The sequence below is a fragment of the Ictidomys tridecemlineatus genome, chromosome 3 (genome assembly GCF_052094955.1).
Source record: "Ictidomys tridecemlineatus isolate mIctTri1 chromosome 3, mIctTri1.hap1, whole genome shotgun sequence".
Classification (NCBI taxonomy): Eukaryota; Metazoa; Chordata; class Mammalia; order Rodentia; family Sciuridae; genus Ictidomys; species Ictidomys tridecemlineatus.
This window is the reverse complement of record NC_135479.1, coordinates 190234426-190256758: the sequence shown is the minus strand read 5'-3', so window position 1 is coordinate 190256758 and position 22333 is coordinate 190234426. Positions and strand designations below refer to the sequence as shown.

The 22333-nt window shown below is 34.7% G+C and overlaps 1 protein-coding gene across 4 annotated transcripts in view; it reads left to right on the top strand.

The window, feature by feature from the left end:
• Window positions 1-22333, top strand: part of Samsn1 (SAM domain, SH3 domain and nuclear localization signals 1) — a 143565-nt gene that overhangs the window by 43360 nt on the left and 77872 nt on the right. Inside the window, exons 7-8 of one of the 4 annotated variants that reach the window (XM_078044466.1) lie at window positions 9001-9127; window positions 11204-11556. The exons of 1 other annotated variant lie outside the window; for it this stretch is intronic. In XM_078044466.1, the coding sequence (XP_077900592.1) occupies window positions 9001-9127; window positions 11204-11556 (480 nt within the window). Of the gene's footprint in view, window positions 1-8985; window positions 9128-11203; window positions 11557-22333 lie in introns of those variants that run through there. 2 more of the 4 variants (XM_005324307.5, XM_078044468.1) reach the window with 2 other exon arrangements.

Sequence of the window (22333 nt, the reverse complement as noted above, 5' to 3'; positions counted from 1 at the left end):
AAAAATCTTATCTTTATTGAGAAGTCTCCTTACTTAAGAGAAGCATAATGCATTTCCTTCAAAGAATAGGTAGTTTATGTAAAACTTTTGCCCTAAAATTTAGCAATCTCTAAGATAGAGAAAATTTAACAATGTCAAAAAGCGTATTTCCTTAAAGTGCTAACTCTCCCTTATGATGTTAAAATCCTCAGATTTATGTGTACTTGAACATAGAGTGTACATGTCTTATGGATAATTTATACATACCTTTCTTTCCTTGGGGAGCATTGCTAACCAGAGCTTCATGGAAAAGACTTGTTTTAGAAGGTGGCAAATTTCCAGGATCAAGTACTGTGGACTTGAATAAACTGTACTTCCTATTTATAGTTCTTGTTCCAAACAGTTTTGGGAGAACACTACAAGTTAAATTACACAACTTATTTGATTATCGGTTCCTAAAATGGAACTGTAATACATATTTGCAGCTTTGTGCCAATAAATACTCTCAGCAAATCATGTTGCTTTATGTAGGCATGAATAGAATAATCTCAAAAATAACTTTATTCATAGATGCCTTTTCTCAAAATAACTAACATATTATTGGCATCTACGTTTCGGAAACAGTTTTGTCTTCCACTGTATTCTCTTGCCTTCAGGGTTTTTCATAATTAGTTAAGTGTTATGGAACCATGAGGAAAAATAAAATAAAAAGAAATAAATGAATCTCAGTGAGTACCAAAAATAATTCCAGTGGAAAATAAAGTGTGCATTTGGAAGACGAGGAAATACCTTAACTTGAAACAGTGTCAAGAACACTGATGGTGCTCTTAGAATGATACTAAGTTCACATTTCTGTATCTCAGTTTTTTTTCATTTTTAAAATATGGTGCTGCACTAGGAAAGGCTTCTTCAATCTGTCGTGCTCTGGGATTATTAATAGTTCATTTCCACTTTTTCCTTGATACTTTAAAGATCTAAGTGTTTATGTGAAGGGATAGAAGGATGCACTTGTCTAGTCTCATGTCCCTAAACTTACATGAGGAACAGTGAATTCCTCTGGTCCAGCTTCCTATTTTATAGATTAAGGGGCTGAAGTGCAGAGAAGTGAAGTGGCTTGCTCAGGTCCACATGGCTAGTCACAAAGCAGAGCGTCAAAGCAGAACCGTCATTTACGTGCAGAGCAGGGCTGGTTATTGCACCAGGGTTTTCTCTTATTTATTTCTTGTATTTATTACATTAAAAATTTGAGATACCAAGGTTGAATTTTTTTCTATGTAATTTTCTATACCCATGGCTCTTCCTATTGTTAGAAATCCTATAGGTACTGAAAGAAAATTAATTCATATATTAGCTCTAAAATTTCCTATTTTTTTTGTCATACAGGAAGTGTACCCAAAAAGAGAACCACTGTTATGAACAGTTCTAGAAACTTCTTCAAAATTTCAGAGCAGGGGATATTACACAGGAAGTGAGAACAATATTGCATCTGTGGCTTTTCCCCTTAAACCAAAAAAACACCTCCATTTGCATCTCTGGTGTAATCTTGGCAGCTTTTGGCTGGTTTGGCAATGCCTCCACATTAAGAGTGACTTTACCCCTACAGAAATGCAAAGAGACGACCCTGAAGTTGAAATTCCTTATGCCATAGAAAATAGAACCTGTGTGGCTTCTCCAAGCCCCTTTCTGCATTCCCAGAGGCACCTTATTCTAAGACCAGTTTGTGTACCTCACAACCTGCTTGAAAAGAAGAAGAAGCTAGAAGCCTGTATTAGGACTTGAGTGGGTTGCTTGGATTTACATTGAGGGCTAAGTCTGCTACATAACAGGCTTTGTTAGATATACTAAATTACATAGTTTGGCAGTTCAAATGCCTGCAAACCCTCACCTCACACTGGTTTCCCCTTTTCACCCCCAACCTGATATAATTGTTCTCTCCTATGAATAACTGTAGAATGTATTTATACGCATATACATATATATGAAAACGTGTGTACATGCATACATGTGTATGTATGTATTTATTATTATTATTATTATTATTATTATTATTATTATTATTATTATTATTGTGTGTGTGTGTGTGTGTGTGTGTGTGTGTGTGTGTGTGTGGTGCTGAGTATTGAACTCAGGGCTTCACGCCTGCTAGGCAGGCACTCTGTTAGTGAATTACATCCCCAGCCACAGAACTTTATTTGTACTTCTCCTATGACACACTTTAGCCTTTTCCCCAATCTATTTTTGGCCAAGTATTCAGCTCAAATATATTCATTGAGCATATTAAGGAACTGAGATGTGTGAAAATAGGCCTGGATCCCCAAAGAGTTAAGCTTCTAATGGAGGGCATAGGTTCAGTTACAGATGACTATTTTTCTTAGGGCTTACACTAAACAATGAGCATCACAGGAAGACAAATGTCTCCTCCTTTGCAGCTGCCACAGATTAGGTTCTCAGTAAATAAATGTGTGTTAAATGAATAAGTAAATGTATTATAAAGCCTTGTAAGAGAATATATTTGATTTAATTATTTAATCTAATTACTTATTCTTTTAATGAGTTTTTAAAATTGTGCGGGTCCAGTCTTAGTTTAATTTCAGTTTCTATCACTAAAAGATTAATGAATTTTGTAATCATAATCATATATGAATATCTATTATTAACATGGCAACTTCTCCACCAACTGTTTTTCTTCATTTGCATAAATAGTTCCCAAATTGTCTTTTTAGTTAGATGTAGTTCCAAGATAGCAGTGAAACAAAACTCTAAAGTGAAATGTGTTTGTTTTCATGTGTTTGTATTGATTGATTCCAGCTCATAATCCTCTTCATTTTATCACTGTCTGCTGGATTACTACATGATAATTGATCATTGTGACCTTACAAATTATCTTTTTAGAGTATGTTTTAGGTCATGAATAGAGACTAGTCACTTTGCATAAAAAAGAATGTAGATATAGCTTTGGGAGTTATGCTGTTTTTTTTTTTTTTCTGTTTTTACTATGAAAAAAAAAAAACCTTCTATTTTGTATCCAATCCCAAGATAACTTTCCTTTCAAGTGGTTAGGAACCAATTCAGAGTAGAAACACTGGTACTTCTGCCCTTCTTGGCAAAGACAGAATAACTTATTGAAACCTGCATTCTAAATACATTTTAGAATTACAGACTTTCTCCCAATTATAGAAGTAATGCATCTTCATTGTAAAAAAAAAAAAAACAACTTGAAAATAGAATATATACAAAGATGGAAATTATTTATGCAAATATAAAGAAGGATGCAAACATTTTATACAAATTGACATTCTGATTTTTTACTTAAGAGATTGTGAGCAGAGACATTTTTTCTAAAGCCCTACGGATGTGTACATTTTTAATAACAAAGCTGAGAGTCAGAAGACTAGGAAGCTCAGAGAAAACTGTCAATGCAAATTACATGAAACTCCTGAAGTTTCACTTCCGTATTTTCATTACAGCTTTCTTTAAAAATAAACCCAAATATTAACTTTAAAAACTCCATTCTCCTTCTCATATAAAATATATATCAGGCGATCAGGATTGTCTATTTTAATACTTGTGAAAGATTGACATTAGAGTTTTTCCAAATGAGAAAGTAAGCATAAAATTAAGAACAAAGGGGTGGGATTTTGTTGTTGTTGTTTATTTCATCCAAGGTCTTGCATGTGACTCTCCAGCACCTTTTCATTAGTGAGGTAAAGAGAACATGATTCAGGTAGATAGGTGATCTGGATTTAGTGAGTCTTCATAAGCTTACGTTGCACTTCTGAAAAAAAGGAAGGGAGAAGAGAGATGTAGATGCCCTTCCAGTGTGTATGTGCCTGTGTTCCTCTTAGATATATACATTTAAGAAGAAAAGTCTCTTATCTACCTGATATTTATCTGCTGTACTGGGAAACCATATTTAACTTACAAATCAAAGCCCTGAATTTGGTTGGTCCTAATTTGGCTGTCCATTCTAGATGACTAGTAATTATGCTGGCTCTCAAAAATCCTCTAAGACAGAACATTGGATTAAAAGTCAAAATACTTGGTTTTCATTTTAACTCTATTATTAATCAATTATCTTTCTTTGGGTAAGCCACTTAGGGCTTTCTCATTCATTAAATAGGCTGGTAGACTAGATCTCTAATAATTTCCATCCCAGTTCATAAAATATAATTGTATGACTAACCCAGTTCAATAATTCATTGATTCCATTTTCTAAAATTTATTCTATAATTCTAATTGTCAAGCAAAGTATTAGAAAATGAGATATATTTAACCTACCACTCTAACTAAATTTTTACATTATTTAAAGAATTGTGAGCAAAACGAACTAAAAGCTATTTTCATTTATACATGTAAGTATATATGAGAAAACACTAGGTACATATCAAATATATACAAATGAAAAAGTTACATTTATAGTCATATAATTACCATTTGGATGGAGACTTCCATCTTTCAAAGAGGATTCTAATTTAAAAAGACAAAAGTGAAAAGAAAACCAATTAGAGACTTGGCAATAGTTTCAATAAGAGACAATTAAGTTAAAGGGTCCTAGCAATAAAGATGGAGACAGACAGACTCAAGAGGTAATCTGGAAATAGGATAGAGCAAACTGATTTATGGAACGTGGAGTTGAATGGATGGAGGTATTCACTAAGTTGGAGAAGACTGGATGAGAATCATGTTCAGGAAAAGGTGTAGAAGTCAGTTTTGATCATGCTCATAAGCCATTTTAAACAATCTGTTGGGTCTGTGAACTTGAAGCTCTGTCTAGAGGCCTGGAGAATGATATATTGGGTGTCATCAACATGGAAGTATTATAAAAAGTTGTATGTGAGAGAGCATGCACACACATGTGTACACGCGTGAAAGGAGAAGGGTGATGTTAGGGAAGGGCCCATAGTTGACCATGAAGGAGTTTAAGAATTTAATTTCAAGATAAGAAGGTGTCAGCATTTGGAAGTTAGGGAAGGAACAGATAAAAAAAGGCAAAAGGACAACATTGTGTCACAGAATCACAAAAGGAAAGTACTTGGAGAAGGATATGGTAGTCAACATTCCTGAATACCAAGATTAAAGGGTTTAAGAGTAAACAGCCACTTCAATGTTTATAGCAGCACGATTCACAATTGCTGAAATGTGGAAGCAACCTAGATGCCCTTCAAAAGATGAATGGATAAAGAAACTATGGCATATATTCACAATGAAATATTACTCAGCATTAAAAGAAAATAAAATTATGGCATTTGCAGGTAAATGGATGGAGTTAGAGAATATCATGCCAAGTGAAATAAGCCAATCTCAAAAAACAGGGGTAGAATGTTTTCTCTAAAAAGTGGATGCTAATCCATATGAGAGGTGGGGGTGGGCAGGGAAAAGTGCGGGAACTTTGGAGGGGGCAAAGGGGTAGGAATGACAGTTGAATGAGATGGACATCATTACCCTAGGTACATGCACGGCTGCACCAATGGTGTGATGCTACTTCATGAACAACCAGAGAAGTGAAAAATTCTGCTCCATTTGTGTACAATGTATTGAAGAGCTTTCTACTGTCATGTATAACTGATTTGAACTAATAAATAAAAAATAAAAAAAGAATGGGTCATTGGACCAAAAGCAATTTACATAGAGTAGTAGGGGAAAGCATTGAGTTTGGTTGGAAGCATGGGAAATTAAAGGAAGTAAATAAAAGGATGTGTACTTAGTTGTCTTTTGAGATGCATGCCTAGGAAAGGGGGTAAGAAATTCAGTAAATTAAAAAATAATTGGTTAAAGATGGATGAGATCAGAGCATATGTGAATACCACCGGGGAAAAATTAATTGAAAGAAAGATGACCAACATTAAATAGAAAACATGAATAAAAATGTAAACCACTCCGTGTCACTCCCCTAAGGCATATGTATTCTTTCGTCTATTCTACAGAAGCCTCCTTGAATGACTCCTGTTAGTCTCTGGGATTGTCTTAAAATACTCCACCTGTTCTTGGGTACCTCATATTAACTCTTTCAGGGATTCTACCTTTAGAATCTTTGCACCAATTGACTCCTCTTCCAGGAATTTTCTTCCCTCAATTGACTGGCTGAACCTTTTCTGTCCTCCAATTCTCAGCTGCTGTGTCCTTTTAAAACATCAGCTGCTTCCAAAACCATCTTCAACTCTTGTTTGGTTCATTTAGCCAAGTCCCTCCTAAACACCCAGTCTAAATTGGTGAGCCATCCTGTTTATCCTTATCCGACTATTCTGTTAGTTCTTAGCATAGCACTTTTTATCTCACACTGTCTTATTCACATGCTTGTTTATAGGTTTATAGTCTATCAACTTTTTATTTGAAAGCAGTGATCACATTTTCCTGGTTTAATGCCATATCCCCAGAATGTGGATTATGCTTAATTTAGAGTAGGCATTCAATAAAAATGCATTGATAAGTTGAATGTTAAGTTAAATTTATGGAGCAGTCTCTTAGAACACACCTTGAATTAAAAAAGAACATTATGATAAATTTCAATCACATTCAGTCCAAATATGAAGGTAACAGATTACAAGATTGAGCTGAAATAATCTGTTATTTTGAAAATATTCTAGATGATTTATTTTTAGTGGATAGTCTTCATGATTTCCTCTCTCTCTCTCTCTCTCTCTCTCTCTCTCTCTCTCTCTCTCTCTCTCTCTCTCCTCTCTCTGTAACTTTTACTATTTTTTTATTTTGAGGATACTAGGGATTGGACCCAAGGGTATTGTGCTACATCCCTGGTCCTTTTTATTTTGAGGCAGATTCTCGCCAAGTTGCTGGCCTTGAGTTTGTGATCCTCCTGCCTCCGCCTCCTGGGTTGCTGGGATTTCAGCTGCACACCACCATATGCATCTTACATTTATTATAATAATCTTAACTCCAACTATAATCCCTCAGGTATAAACTACCTATTAGCAAGAGGAGGAGGCTGTCCAGAAAGTAGCCAATCTAGTATCAAAAATTTACTGGGACAATCCATTTGTTGGAAAAAAACATCAAAACTGTACTTATACTCAGCAACCATATTTTGAGCTATGCAATGTCCTAGGCACATGGAATTAAACTGAATAAAATGCAGTGGACTGATCTGATGCCTAGTTACTTAAAGATGAATGGCTGAATAAAGACACAAAAGTTAACCACACTGTACATTGAAAAGGCTATTCTAGAGAGTGAGCAAAAAATAAAAGGAGTCAGTTTGTTTTTAAATTTCTGAGCCCTGAGATCTGACTCATCTGAATTAAGATACATCCAAATACTTTTCTTCCTCCTGGGGGCAAATCATTTATATGAAGTTCAGTTTCCCTGGTATATAGCACCTTTCCCCAAATCAAGTGCAGGCCTTTCTCACAAAGAAGGGAGAGGGAGAAGGCTATTTTCAAGGCAGTGTTTCTTTCAATGGAGCAATTAAGTTTGGCTGTAACAGAAGGAGGTTGCCATAAGAAAAGAAGCACAGCAAAGACAAGACGGTTTTGCAGTGTCAGCTTATTATTTCTGCAGGAGGCTAAAGATTAGAAAATAGCTCTTCCTGAGTTGTAACAGGTCTATAAAATTGAGCAACTCACAAAGCACCCAAAAGGAATACTAAGAATATAATACAAAAAAACATAGCAATAGAAATTGTGTTGAACTGAATATGACCTTTGAAAGAGAGGGAAGGTTTTGCATATCTAAGAATATCTCATCACAACCCTCTTTGAAAGATTAAAATTATTTCAATATCTTCCCATTTATTTAATGCAAACAGGTATGGATTTCTCTGACAAAACATCACATTTTGTACTTAGGTACTACTATGCAGAGACAGAACATCAAGTTTATATTGGTTGTTTAAAGTCATTCTTAAAGCCCAAATAAAATCAGACTATTAAGATTGGAAATGTTTTCATGCCAGAAAATCTTTATTTCCAAATATTTCTGTGGGCTTATAGTCTCTTTCCCAGGATCAGAAAAGAATATTATAAATATGTTACTTTCAAACATTAATGAGGAAGCGAATCTTTTACCTCTTAAAATTGTGGTGTCTATTTAGATATCATTTATCAGCTCTTCAATGAAAAGAATGAGATAAAAGCAGAGGATTTCTGAGTCTAGAACTTTCTGGATGGAAAATAAGTATTTCTGATTATGATTCTACTTCCCATCTGGTCAATACAACAGAATACAATTCCTTTACCTACTGTATAAAACTTAGTATACAAAGTATTAATTTATAAAACATTGAAAAGTAGATACCTTAAAAATAATGAATGAAAACTGTATAAGTACAAATTCGCCAATATTAAACTAGTGGAAAATATTTCTATTTCTTTCAAAGAAACCTTAAGAGTCATTAATATAATGTTAATTTTTTATCCATATATTTTCATCATAAACAAGTAACACTGATATACTAAAACATAATGTAGTAGACTTTTTGTATTTTGTAACACTCCAATATATTAATGAAGTCCATTTTGATACAGTCTTAAAATAATTAAACTTGAGCTTTCTATTTCATTTGTCTTTGAGAAAGCAACAAGCAATACCATGCAAAATATATTACTCAAAAACATTTTATACTTAAAACAAACTGCTGTTTTTCCAGAAATTTCCAAAAGGAAAAGGAAGAAAATTTAAATTTTGCTTTGTCTGTTTTTGCTTTGTCTGATATCAGTTTCTTTCTTATATATCATGCTACAAAGAACTTAACTCCTTTCTACACTTTCACATTGAGCAGAAGTGAGTCATTTATAGATGGCTCTGGAGTCCATCCATTTTGCTGCATTTTGAAGGGGAAAAAGTGTTAAACACTTCACTGTTTGAGTATATGACTGACCAGCTATAACATATTTTATAATTTTGAACCCCCCAAATGTGGTATGCTTTTAAGTTACTGCTTAAATTGCCTCAGGTTTTAGGTTTTAAGGCCATATTATTAATTTCCCCCCATTTATGACCTCAACATATTTTATATTTAATCTTTTATGAAGAATAATTTGTCTTTATCTTGAGCTGTGTTTGTGCTAGGCCATAAAATCAAGTGGTGACCCAATGGAATCAATGGGGACATTAAAGCGTCTACAGAGACTGGTGAGGACCAAGAAAACCAGGGCACAGAGTGTGGATGAGGTGAAACCCACATTAATAAATCTCCGTAAGTAAAAGCTCAATGAGCTGCTAAAAGTTCTTTGAGGGAAAACTGGTGAAGCATATATTAATGAAGTTCATTTTGATAAGGTCTTAAAATAATCATTAAACTTTGAGCTTTCTATGTCATTGCTAAGTTATTTTAAAACAGGTATCCTAATCCTAATCCTAAATTTCACTCCATATCTATGCTGCATCACAGAGGGAAAATAAGGGTCAGTAAAGTCTACCCTTCCCATTCCTCCACCAAAGTGAACAATATTTAAAATTTTTGATGTGAGTATAGCAAATTGGAATGTCATTTGCAACTTTGAATTTATTTATTTACAGAAATGGCCTATGAATTATAATTATTTGGTACCTGTTAACACATTTCCTTTTAAAGAGATTCAATGACTTAGAGCCTTTTACTTTGGGTGAGACATGTTTTTGTTATCTGAAATTGTTTTGTATAGTACAGTAGTCCCTCCTTACCCACAGTTTCACCTTCCACAGTTTCAGTTAGCCTCAGTCAATGGTTTACTTAACTTTTTGGTCTCTGTGACCAAAATACCCAACAAGAGCAAAGTAAAGGAGGAAAAATTTGTTTTGGGCTTACAGTTTCAGAGTCTTGGTTTGTACACAATTGGCTCTTGCTCTGGACCTAAGATAAGACAGCACATAATGGGGTAAAGTCCCCGCAGAAGAAATATGCTCTCCTCATGGCAGGGTTGAGAGTAAAACGAGGAGAGATGGAGCCACAGGGAAGATACACCTTTCCAGGGCACTCACCCACTGACCCACCTCTTCCATTCACATCCCACCTGCCTATGTAGTGACTACAGTTTATCCAAACTGGTATAGACTGATGAGCTTACAGCACTCATAATCTGATTATTTTACTTCTGAGTATTCCTGCATTAATGGTAGCTTTTTTTGGGAGACAACTCATATTCAAACCTTAACAGTCAACAATGGTCCAAAAGTATGAATGGAAAATTTCAAAAGTAAACAATTCACAAGTTTTAAATTTTGAGCCATTGTAGTATTCTGATGAAATATGATGTCATACTGTTCCAGTCTAGGTAGGGACATGAATTATCTCTTTGTCCAGAATATCCAAATTTTATAAGGTAGCTGTCCTATGGCAGTTGGGAGAGAGTGAGAGAGGGAGGGAGGGAGGCTGAGAGAGAGAGAGAGAGAGAGGGAGAGAGACAGAGAGAGAGAAGCATTCATGTAACTGTTAATAGAGTATACCATTATGTGTTTTTTCTTTTATTATTATTATGCCTTATTTATAAATTAAACTTTAGCATAAGTAAGTACATACAGACGAAAACACAGTGTAGATATTGTTCAATACTGTTCACAATTTCAGACATCCATAGAAGTCTTGGGACATATCCCAAGGATAAGGGAGGACTGGAAATTTTTATACTAGAAATTTCACCCATTGCCACATTATGTAAATATATATCTCACTAATCAACTTTGTAGTACTAAAGATATGCTGTTTCTTCATGTTCTCAGTCTTTTCCAAAATATTTCACTATGCAATGCACTACATGCATAAATTTCTTTGCAGTTTGATATGAGAAGAGTACATTTTTAGAATGAATATAGGATTTCAGCCTCTATTCTTTGAGATATTTATTTACATAAAGTGAAGAAGTTGATTTGCTTCTTGAAGATATTCTCTTATACATGTGACATCAAAAATTAAAAATATTTAATAAAATGATTGCACCACTTATGCTTGTAAGATGTGGGGAAATGTTTTAATTTGTAATTTTTCTTAAGTGTTCTCAGTATGCTTTTTGCATGTGACTTCCTTTCATTTCAGTACAATTGATGTTAATCAGTAGATATGGTTTCAGATGTTTGAGGTAAATCTGAGTTTTATAAAACAATTTCATGCAACAAATTACTTTTTAAAGAAATAATTTTATAAATTCTTTTTAGGAAGTTGGATGACTCCCTGGTTCATACTGTGTTGTTCATTCGTTTGTAATCTAAAAGAGAAATAGAGTATTTATAATTCATAATTTCTACAAGTAAATAACCATTAGCCTTAATGTTTAACTCATACGTCTTTGTTGTTCAGAAAATGAAGATGACACATTGATTTCCTGTATGAAACTAAGCAGATCTCAAGAAAAGAAAGCTAATAATTTTAGCACAAGGAGGAGGGGAGAAATGGAAATTAGACCAGAGTCTCATCCTATATCTGTGGATCCATCCAGCACTTCAAATGAATGCAACTTGGAAGACATATTATCTTATCATGAAGGCGAAGTTCAGAAGTGGAACATCTGGAAGTCTTTTCCAGAAAATCTGTTCTGGACTGGCATTGACTTCCAAATTGCCCAAGCTGGATCCTGGGACAACTGCTCCACTTGCACTCACCACTCACGTCTCAAATCTTCTCACACAGATATGGATCTCTTACATTCATGGGTGAGTTTGTAAACTACGGAAATATGTCATCTTAATCTGTGTATTTATACCACCAGGAAATAAGCAGATAAAAAAAATGTGTCAATTAGTCACATTTTTTAGTTTCAGGAAAATTACCAGAGTTACAGCTGTCTTTCCAAAAAGCAGTTCAGCTCTTATGGTTTCTGTCCCTGTTAATATTGTATATATTCCTTTGTGTACAAATACACTACTGCATAGTATTTTCCAGAGATTTTATTTTAATTGAAGGGAGACTTTAGCTGCTGATTTTGATTAAGAAAATGTGATTGAATTGTCTAAATTATTGCTAGTAAAATTAAGTTGCACTGACAGCTAACAAATAATTTTAATAAGCATTTTTTGGGGCCTGGTATTCTCCTAAGCACTTCCCATGTATTGACTCATTTAAATATCACAACAACCATGTAACATAAGGATTGTTATTCTAACATTTTTTCCTCCCTGTTTCATAGGTAACAAAACTAAGGCACCAATATGTTAGTAACTGGTACAAATTTAAGCAACTAACAAGAAGTGGAGCCAATATCTGGAACATACATAGTCTTATGCTAGAAATTCTGCTTCTAGTTAATATATTATAGAGTTTTCCATGTACCAAGCTAAACTCTAAGACTGTAGGGTATAGGAGAAAGTGCAGATTCTGTAGTTAGACAAATTTGTTTTGGATTCAAGCCCTGCTACTTTTTTAGCTTATGCAAATTACTTAAACCATTGAATCTTAATTTTCTTAGCTGTGAAATGAAAATAGTAATATTAAACTCATGAAATACCCAAGAAGTCAAAAATTGAATATCATAAATCCTCTAGAATGTAAGGGTGTCTTTTTTAAAGAATTGATTTCATGCTCCTTAAGGCATAATTTCCCTACATTTATTGGTTGTTTGTGTTTGCAGTGAAGGAATAGAATAGCTTTGTGTGTCCAGGCAGCCTTTACACCATTTTCCTCTAATGATCAATCTCTCATTAGACACGGTTATATTTTTATGATGCATTATAAGTCTCTGAAGAAGCTTGTTCTTTCAGAGTCCTTTTTACCTTTCAAGGTTTGTGTTTTGCCTTTGAAGACTAGGACTAGGGTGACCTGAGACTGGAGTTCCATGTTAAATGTTACAGGTGTTTGTCTAACAGACTTCAATCAGTGACATTGTTCAACAATAATCATTTTTGAGGCTGCCTCTTCAACTTCTTTAGTCTTTCTCTTCTGGGACAGCTGGACATGGCAGGCTTCTCTTCAGCATCTTCTCACAGAGTAGCTGGCAATATAATTAATTAGGACCTGTTTCTGAAGACTGGCAGCTTCAGAAGCAGAATCAAGGATGCTGTCTTCTTGACAAATGGCAAAGCTGGTACAGAAGAATCAAAACAGAAATGTACAGAGCTTCCTTCAAGAATAAAATCTGGACACCTTAACTTGGATTTCTAGATTCAGCTGTCTGGTATCCATCTACATTTTCAGTCTTATCTTCCTGCTGCTCTTGCCTGATAGGTTTCATATGCTGGACTGCCAAAGTGAATGATCTGATTTATTCCTAAAAGCTGTCTCCTGCTTCCTTGCCTCTGTATCTTTCTGTCTGTGTGACAACCTCTTCCTTGCTTGAGAGCAATTCCTCCACCCCGTAAGTTCACATCAAATATTTTGTCCTTCAGAAAGCCTTCCTGGGCCATGCCAGACAGAAGTCATCTCTCTTTCCTTTGAACTTCTAGATCATGTAAGCACATTATTCTTACATTAGGCACATATCAACCATATATTGTCATCTGCTATGTGCCAAGTCACAGTATTAGATACTAGGGATAGAAAACAAAAAAGTCTATTCACTGCTCCTGTCTTTACAGAGCTTCCATACTCTACCATGTGCTAGAATTAATTAGGCATTTGTTCATTTCCTAAGAGTAATTTATCTTTGTATCCTCCATGGTCCTGAGAATATAAAGAAATAAATATCTGAGTAGCATTTGCTGCCTAGATGAATGAAGTTCTAAAAACTAGTGGACTTGGTTTCCATAAATCTAGAAAAACATTTTTTTTCTCATTATCTTGTCTTTTTTAGCCAAAGCTTTATTCATTCTGATTAACTCAGTTACCTATCAAGTTAGTTATTGTGAGTATGAATGCTTGTAAATCTGGGAGTGTCCATTTAGGCAAAAACAATAGTGATAGTTTTTGAAAAAAAAATTAGGTAGTTTTGCCTACTTTAAGTGCATAACTAAATGACTAAATGAGTTTTGTCTGTAGAAGGTCAAGCCTATCCGCCAAAGGCTCAGAATTTCAAATAGGAATGTTCAGCTTTTGTGACAGGAAAGCCTCCGTGGATTTGGCGAGAAGGTTCAAGAACATGTTGGAGTTAAATTGGTTTTGGTAAACTTAATGAGACCACTTACACCCAGGGATTTGAGACACTAGAGTGAAAGAAGTTGAATGAGTGCAGATTATTATTTTATATTCTATACATATATTCTATAATAATAACAAGTGAAAAATATCCAGTTTCATTTTAGCAGAGCTGGTATTTTTTCTGTAGTAATTGCAGAGTTATTATTTGGGTTATTTAACTTTCACTCTATAGAAGAAATAGAAGGCAGACAGTGTAGAGGGAGAAGATGTGCTTCCGAAATGAGTATTACTATTAATGACAGGTAGTCAGAGGTGACATTTTTGCCATTTTAAAGGGTAAAAGTGTGACTAGATTTTTTTTAAAAAGTGTGCCAATATGCAGATATGGTGGAGCTGGGCCTACACCCCCCATTTCATAGGCAATGGATCTAATCCACAAAGACATTTGTTTCTCCTTGACTTCAGAAATTTAAGGAATAGTAGATTTCAGTACCTCTGATCTCATTATCAAATCAGAGTTTTGAAGTGGTCTGAAATTGACTTGTCTTCCGGAAAGTCCTTATTTACCCAGGCATGACCCTGCTAAACCCACTACAGTTGGAACTCTGATTTTGATGGATTCAGCCCAGCTCTGTCATGACCTACGGGTGAGTTTGGGCAAACCCCTTATCCTCATTAACCCACTAGTTCCAATTCTACAGAGTGATTTCAGTCCCCATTCACTACCTTTCCTCTGAGTGACTTATTTCATATCAAAAACACCCATTTATCTAAAATCAAGGTTGGGAAGATTAAATGAAGTAGTGTCAGGACCCAACAACATTTATCCCTAAATCAAAGAATCCAGAAACCTGTGCTAAGAAGTAACATTCCGTTAAGTTTCCATAAACAAATTGAATTAGACAGGGAAATGTATTGTTCATGAAGGGCTCTTCATAGAAGTAACAGAAAAAATGAGACTCACACAGATGTTTAATGTGCAGTTTAGTGGTTTGTAAGGTCGGAGGGATCAGGGAGTGGGGGGAATATGTGATTGTGGAATCGATGTGAAACAAGAGAGGTAAAAGATCAAATTCTATGAGACTGTACTTGACAAGAGAAGCCTGAAAGGAAAAACTAAAGAAGTAGTTCTTTTCTAATGTCTGAGATAAGTGGTTTTGAGGGGGGATTTCAGAAGCATCTTAAGGAAAGTAGTAGTGAAAGTAACCAAAAATAATATTTGAAGCCAAGTGTTTAGAATCCATTTACAAGAGTGACTGAAGGATTCTTAGGATGCTCTGCATATTAAAAGCTGGAAACATCTTTATAAAAACAGGAAAAAAAAAGAGGAAAGTGAACTGCTGGCCTTGTGGGGAGAAAAGGTAAATAAGACAAGTGTGTGTTGAGGAAGATGAGATCTTCCTTTAGTACAATATTATAATAACAAACATATTTTTCAAAACAGGGAGAAATTTTCAGGTTCAAGAGGAATAACATTATTTTTACAGTATTAAGAAAAAGAAGCAAACTGGATATGAAAAGGGAAGCAAATATCCACTCAGCGCTTTAAATTAATTCTCAAATATTTTGAAGTCTGTTTTATAAAAATGGCAATATGTTTACAATGCGACACTAACAACATCTCTTTCAGAAAGAGGCAAAGTCAAGGTTCTGAAAGAACAAAATATACACTTAAGTAAAGAAGAATTCAAATAAAGTATTGATAGAAAATGATAATAGTGAGAGAGACAGAGGCATATTGCAAAAAATCAAAGAAAAATGAGGAATTTATATACAGCATTTCGAGGTAAGAAAAGAAACAAGGTTCCACTTAAGGGTGTCTAAGAAGAGGATGAGGGAGTCTTGTTGGACTGTCAGATGAACTCATCAAAATGGTGTCAAAAGAGAAAGTATGGTGAATGGAAAAAAAGTTACACAACCATTTCAGTGGGAGGAACAGGATTCATGCCAATGCTAACCAAGAAATAAAGTAACAACAGATTTTACAATTAATCTTTCAGTTTAAATGAGAGGACGTGGATACCTATTATTGATATGGGGAGGTGCTCTTGGGATGCCTAGCCCTCTGCTAAGCAGTGTAAAATTTAAACACTGCCCAAGCAAACCAGTGGTGTGTGAAAAAGAGGCAATAAAATCAGGATAATCTGTCCCTGCGTCTCTGCTCCTTTCTCTCTCTCTGTCCTGTCCCTTTGGTAATCTATCCCAGTATCCATGACTCTCATCTTTCCCTTCAGTCAACATGACCCATTGTTACCAGGTGAGTTTTTTTCTAATCTAACTGAATAATGCTGCCTAATATCTTTGTAATAATGTCACTGCTGCCCTTACAGACCTTTGAGTGTCTCCCCAAGACTTACATGGTCAAATACAAACCTGTTCACTTAATCTTCTAACACATCCCTAAGAGTCTTTCACATACTCTTTGCTACAAACTGAGTACCAACCTTTCACTGAAATGATATTATTTCCCATCTTCATATTTAAACTTTACTTGCTTACATTGGAGTAATGGTGAGAGATGGAAGGAAATGATGTTTCAGCAGATAAATTTGTACAACTTGTGAAAAGGAAGTTACAGTGAATGATAATCTGGGCTGAGCCTTTTGAAAGTAAAGATAAGAAAATGTGATACAAAAGTTCCAAAAGATCTCTGCACTTACCATACTCAGTGCCAAAATTAATTAATTGAGAACTGAGATTCCAAAAATAATTTTGAGTCTTAGATAAACAAGAACAAATTATTAATTATGAATAACTTATATGACAAATCTTAATATAGTCAGTATAATGTTTGATGTAAGAACTAGCATTTACAAATCAAAATTTGAAAAATAAAGGATTCTCCAATAACTTTCTCATTTATTCTTCCATTTATTCACTCATTTAACAGATTCATGCCAAGTACCTCCTGAATCTTTGAACTTGGGACTTAAGAGTATATATGCTTATATTGAGGTGGGACATGTGGATAATCTACTATTCCTCTTTTATAATGGTAGTTGTTGCTCTCCTTTTAAAAGAAACAGGTATTTAAAAAAGAACAAATTAATCACAATCTTTGGTGCAAAAATTTACTGGGATGCCGAATGTATTACTTATATATCAAATAAACCTGAAAAAAATCTGGCTAGACCTGCAAACATCTTTTACATTGAGAAAGGAGCTTATAGAAGAAACACTTAAATATGAGATATTGTAATAGTATATAAGTTGTCAGGTTTATGGAAATTCTTTAGTTTGAGTTTGAAGAAAGTAAATTATAAATGTGTATAAAATGCTTAAATGTCCTTTCTAATAAAATCTTTAGTAATAAAAATAAAGATAAAATGAGAAAATGTAATTATAAATGTCAAGTACTATTCTAGAATTCCTGAATAAATAGAGAAATTATTAAATTAGATTTTGGAGGCATAGTAATGTAGCATTCAAACCAATTTAATTATTTGTGTTGATGTTTGGTATTTACCAACTACACAAATTTTATGTATTGGTGAGAAAAATTGACCTGGGAAGTAGTTCTAAGACTGTTATAGAAATCAAGGATATCTCTCTCCTATGTATTATCATTTTTCTCTTTTTATGTTTTTCACCATGGACTTGTTTTACTCAAGGGGCATTCAAATCAAGGAGAAAGCTGAATTGGTACTACCATAATAAAACATTTCTGAAGTTGCCATACATTGTTTATCACTCAAATTATTCCTCATGATAATGAAATATTACCCATGATATTTAATTGTAACTACATTTTGGCTTCCACAAGAAAGTTGAAATTTGTTTTGCTGTGTTCTCAACTGAAAAGAGGAGGACAAGGAGAGTCAATCTGAAGGGTGCTCAGTTATGCCCACTGGCCATGGGAGACTGAAAGCTCTTTCTTGCTCAGAGCTAAACTTTCTTGCATGTTCAACAAAATAAAGCAAATCAAATCAGCCAAGCTGGACATCAACTTTTGGCAGGAGAGAGGCCTGAATGTTAGAACATTTCCTTTAATGAGCCTTGGCAAACATTTCAAGTGGTGTTACCTTTTCTTTTGCAGCAGAGAAGTAAGTTTATAATTCAAATATTGCTATGTAAGGAGAAGACAAAGGCTGTGGCATGGTATGTTGGAAGCTGTTATAAGTCAAAGAAACATAAGTCAGAGCCCGGAGAGTCAGCTGTGAGCTCAACCCTGTCACTTTGTAGGATCTCCTTGGGTCAGGTTGCTTATTCTCCATCACTTCTGCCTCACTTTTCAAACGGGTGAGGGCTATCAATGATTCGTAAAGTTCTTTTTATCTTCAAGAATTTAAAATATGAGAGCACATTGAAAAAGATAAATTCTATGTGTTAAAAATATTAGTGCATTAAGGTTTCTTTCTACTTGTTCAAAGCAGTTCTTTTCTTACTCTTCAGATGACCCTGTGGTGACCTTATTTCTAGGTTTGTTTATTTTTTTCTTACATAAGCTATTTAGTTTAAGGATTTTTTTCTTTCTTTCTTTCTTTGCCCACTACACATTCTCTGTCCAGGCTACTTCCTTTCTCCTTCATGTTCCTGGACTCATCACAAGGTGAAATCAAGCAATGTTAGAGACAAGACTAGCAACCATGCATATGAGTTTACTTCATTTGGGTGATGGCAGGAGATCATGGCCATGAAAATCTCTTCATGTACTAAATGTCTACCTTTTCATTCATAGGAACTAAGAAAACCCTGATGTAAAAAGAGAGCTACTTTAAAAAAAAATCCTTTAAAATGAGATTTCAGAAGACTGAATTTTCCTTTGAAAAATGAATTGGTGACATTGTAAGTAAGGTTATAGAAGGGGACAGAAAAGAAGGACTTTCAGGATAAGAAGTCCTGGCTGAAGTGAGAAATCTTCTTCCACCACCATCATCTATCAGCTTTGTACACATGTATGTACACACTCTGGTGCACGGTGCCCCCTTGAGTAATTCATTACTGAACTTCTGTGCTTATCATGTGCATATATCAATATAAAGGCAATCATTGCCTTCACTGACCTAACATTGGACTATATTTAAGTTGCTTTTAAGTAACTATCTTTATGTCATGATTCAGTGAGGTGATTTCATTTTTCCCATTTTAATGATAGAAATATGAAGCGCAAAGAGGTTCAATAGCTTATGCAATATAAGAGTATGTAGATTTCAAGCTAAGATTCTATAAGAATCCAAAATTTTCTGCCAGATTTTGGCTTTGTAACTCTTGAGACTAGGATAGTAAGTTAACCTTACTTTTCCCATCTGTAAAAATGGAGTCAAGTTTCTAATTTGCCATATAAATTGAAATTATGCATATGAAAAATCCAGGTTCAAGGTATGAGATTTTAGCTCAGACTTTAGCTTACATTAACTTTATGAATTAGGCAAAATATTATTTCCATTGTACAGATGGAAAAATTGATTTACATGAAGATTAAATGGATTAGTTGAGGTTCCACCGTTGGTGATGGAAGAACTGGTACTAAACAGAAATCTCCTAAATCTTAGCCTAGATTTTTCCTCTCACTAAGTTGTCCTTAAATTTTGCATCAGATATGGAATAATACATATGGAAGTACAGATAAACCATTTTTAGTGGGAATTCCATGAGAACTGGAGCCAAATAAGCCCATCCTTCATTTGTAGCCTTACCATTACTATACACACAACTGTTAAGTTACTTGATTTCTCTGAATTTCAGTTTCTTATTTGCTAAATGACTAAAATGAAGATTTCTTGTGGTCTTCTTATAAGGTGAATTCTTTAACTGCACCTAACACATCTACTGGAACTCAACGAAAAAGAGCTGCTATTTTCACGGGCAATTATTGCTATTTACTTATAATTTATAACTATGCATTTATAATTATTTATTTTTCATTCAACAAACATTAGCATAATGCCTATGATATATCAGGTATCTCCTTGAACTGTGAAGTCACAGAGATAATTAAGAAATGTACTTGCCATTAGGGTGTCACCATTTGCAATTCTCATCAATTCTGTATCACTTGAGATAATACTGCCTTTAATATTCACTCCTGGTTTTCACTAGTATTTAAAATTATTTCATAAAGTTTGTTGAATGCTCTCCCTGGTGATAAGAGTGCCAGAAGTATCTCATTCAAATGTATAGGGAGGGAAGAGGAAGACTATAGTATAGGGGGTACTATAGTAACTCCAAGCCTATCCATCTCTGCTGGCATCAGGCTGGGGTGTGGGTCCTAAGCTCAGCATTGTGCTTTTCTGGCCTCCAAAATTATCACTGTATTAATGGTGTCTTACATATATTTAAACTCCCGGCATATATTTTATCATAGTCATATCACATATGCATTTCATGATATTTTATTTCAGAGTCAGAATGGAACTCTCAAGCATAACTCTCTTTTTCAGAGGACAGTGAAAACATGAAGGCAAGAAATTCATGTTCCCTCTCTTTCCTGGATAGTTGTGAAGCAAGTGGTTGAAGTCACTCTAAAATCCCTTATGAATATTCAGTGTGAAATCTTTATGCATCTCATGGTTCCCAGCTATTAAATACAACCACACTGATGAGTAATTGCTTTAGAAATTTGCCCTTATTGCACTTACCTCAGGTCCAACCCATACTGAAGCTTACATGTCACTTATAGAAAGGACTTTAAACCAAGACACAGGAAGCATTAAAATCAAAATTGAGAACTCAGTTATTCATTCACTCAATAATTGATTTTAGAATATTTACTTTGTGCCAGATAAGGATAAAATGTTGGGTGGAAACATACATTGTGGACTTCATAGTCTAATGGGAAACAAAAATAGAAAGAGTCACATAAAAAATAATCAAACTTTAAAATGGTTAACTGCTATGATTGCTACACAGTTCTAGAAAGGTCTATAATGAAAAGATTTGACTTAGGAGTCAGTAAACAATTTCAGGGGTGGTGGAGACTGAGCTCAAATCTAATTAAAGTCTTGAAGTTAAGTAGCCCGACATAGAAAGAAGGAGAGAAGGCTCAGAGTGGCTTCCAGAGAAAGGTATGTGGTACAAAGTCGGTGGAGAAAGGAGTCAGGTTACACAGGAGTTTATGGGCTATACCAAGTTTTATTGTTTAGCTTCTAAAACAGTGGAGAGCTATGCAAAAAGTGTTTCTGGTCAACAGCTTGTTTCTTGTTTGCTTGTTGAGGGTCTGAAGTGATATAATTGTGTTTTGAAAAAACTTCTCTGCATACGAAGAAGAGAATAATTTGAATGGAGAATAGGTGAAAGATGTTGGCATGAACCGTGGTGGAAGGAAGACAGAGATTAATGAAAAGCTCTCAGCCTCTGGGAGCTATGTCCCCAACATATATATTTCTTCAAATGAAAGAAATGTCAGCTTTAAAAATCATCTTTTGTGATGCCCAAAAAAAAAAAAAAATTCTCATTCACTTTAGGACATATGGTCACAGATGACAGCAGAGAAGTGATACAATGACATGACTGCACATTCCAAATCTGTTCTTTAATTTTTAAACCTCAGAAGCTCATATCCACCACACTGTTTTAATGGAATCATTACCAATGGATAAGGAAATGTCATCCATTTGCCTCCCCTGATTCCACTTGGACATAGGCCATTGTTTCTACAAAGAGTGGCTTGGAGCCATGTGAGGTTTCAAGGGAAATTGGCCTTTCAGAGGGGCATATGAAGAGATAATGCATATTGCCACCGTAAAATCTCTAATGAATATTAAGGGTGGCTTTCATTTGTGGTGATTGAAATGAACTCATAAATTCTCTCTCTAGGATGCGGGAATTTTTTCCTCCCTGTGGAGAGATTTAATGGATTTGCGGCATTCTGAATGATTTGGCAAGAAATCAGAGGTACCTGCGCAGTCACCCGCAAAGGGCACTTAGTTTCTTGCATGTGATAGTCAACCACCACAAAATATTTTCTGTAAGAACCCAGAATGATTGATGCAACCCACCGTAAGTCATGACAAGGTGTCAACTGAAAAACTGAAAAAGAAGTGGTTGAAGACACCACAGCTTTAAAAAACAAATTTGACTTTTAGAGAAGGGTTATTTCCTTTTAGAAAAAAAAAAAAAGTTAGACCTGCCACCTGCAAAATTTTAGATCAGTTGTTTGTGGCAAGGGCCATCATATTTTGAGGCCACTGAGAAAGCATACTGCTCTCTGTATGGAGTAGATTAAACTGTTCCCACACGGTGATAAATATATCACAAAAAGCCATAACAGGAATACAGTAGTTGTAGCAGTTAATGGTACAACTTCCAGTTAAGACAACATTCTTCGGGTTTCTTTGCCCAGTTCCCATTTCGTGTGTGCTATTTTTTTTTTTTTTTGGATAAGTTAATTTTTCACATTTGCAGAATCAATAACTTTCAAAGCTTTATAATGAAGAGGAACATTGAAGGCAAGAATTCTAAGGAGTTATGCTAGCTGCATGG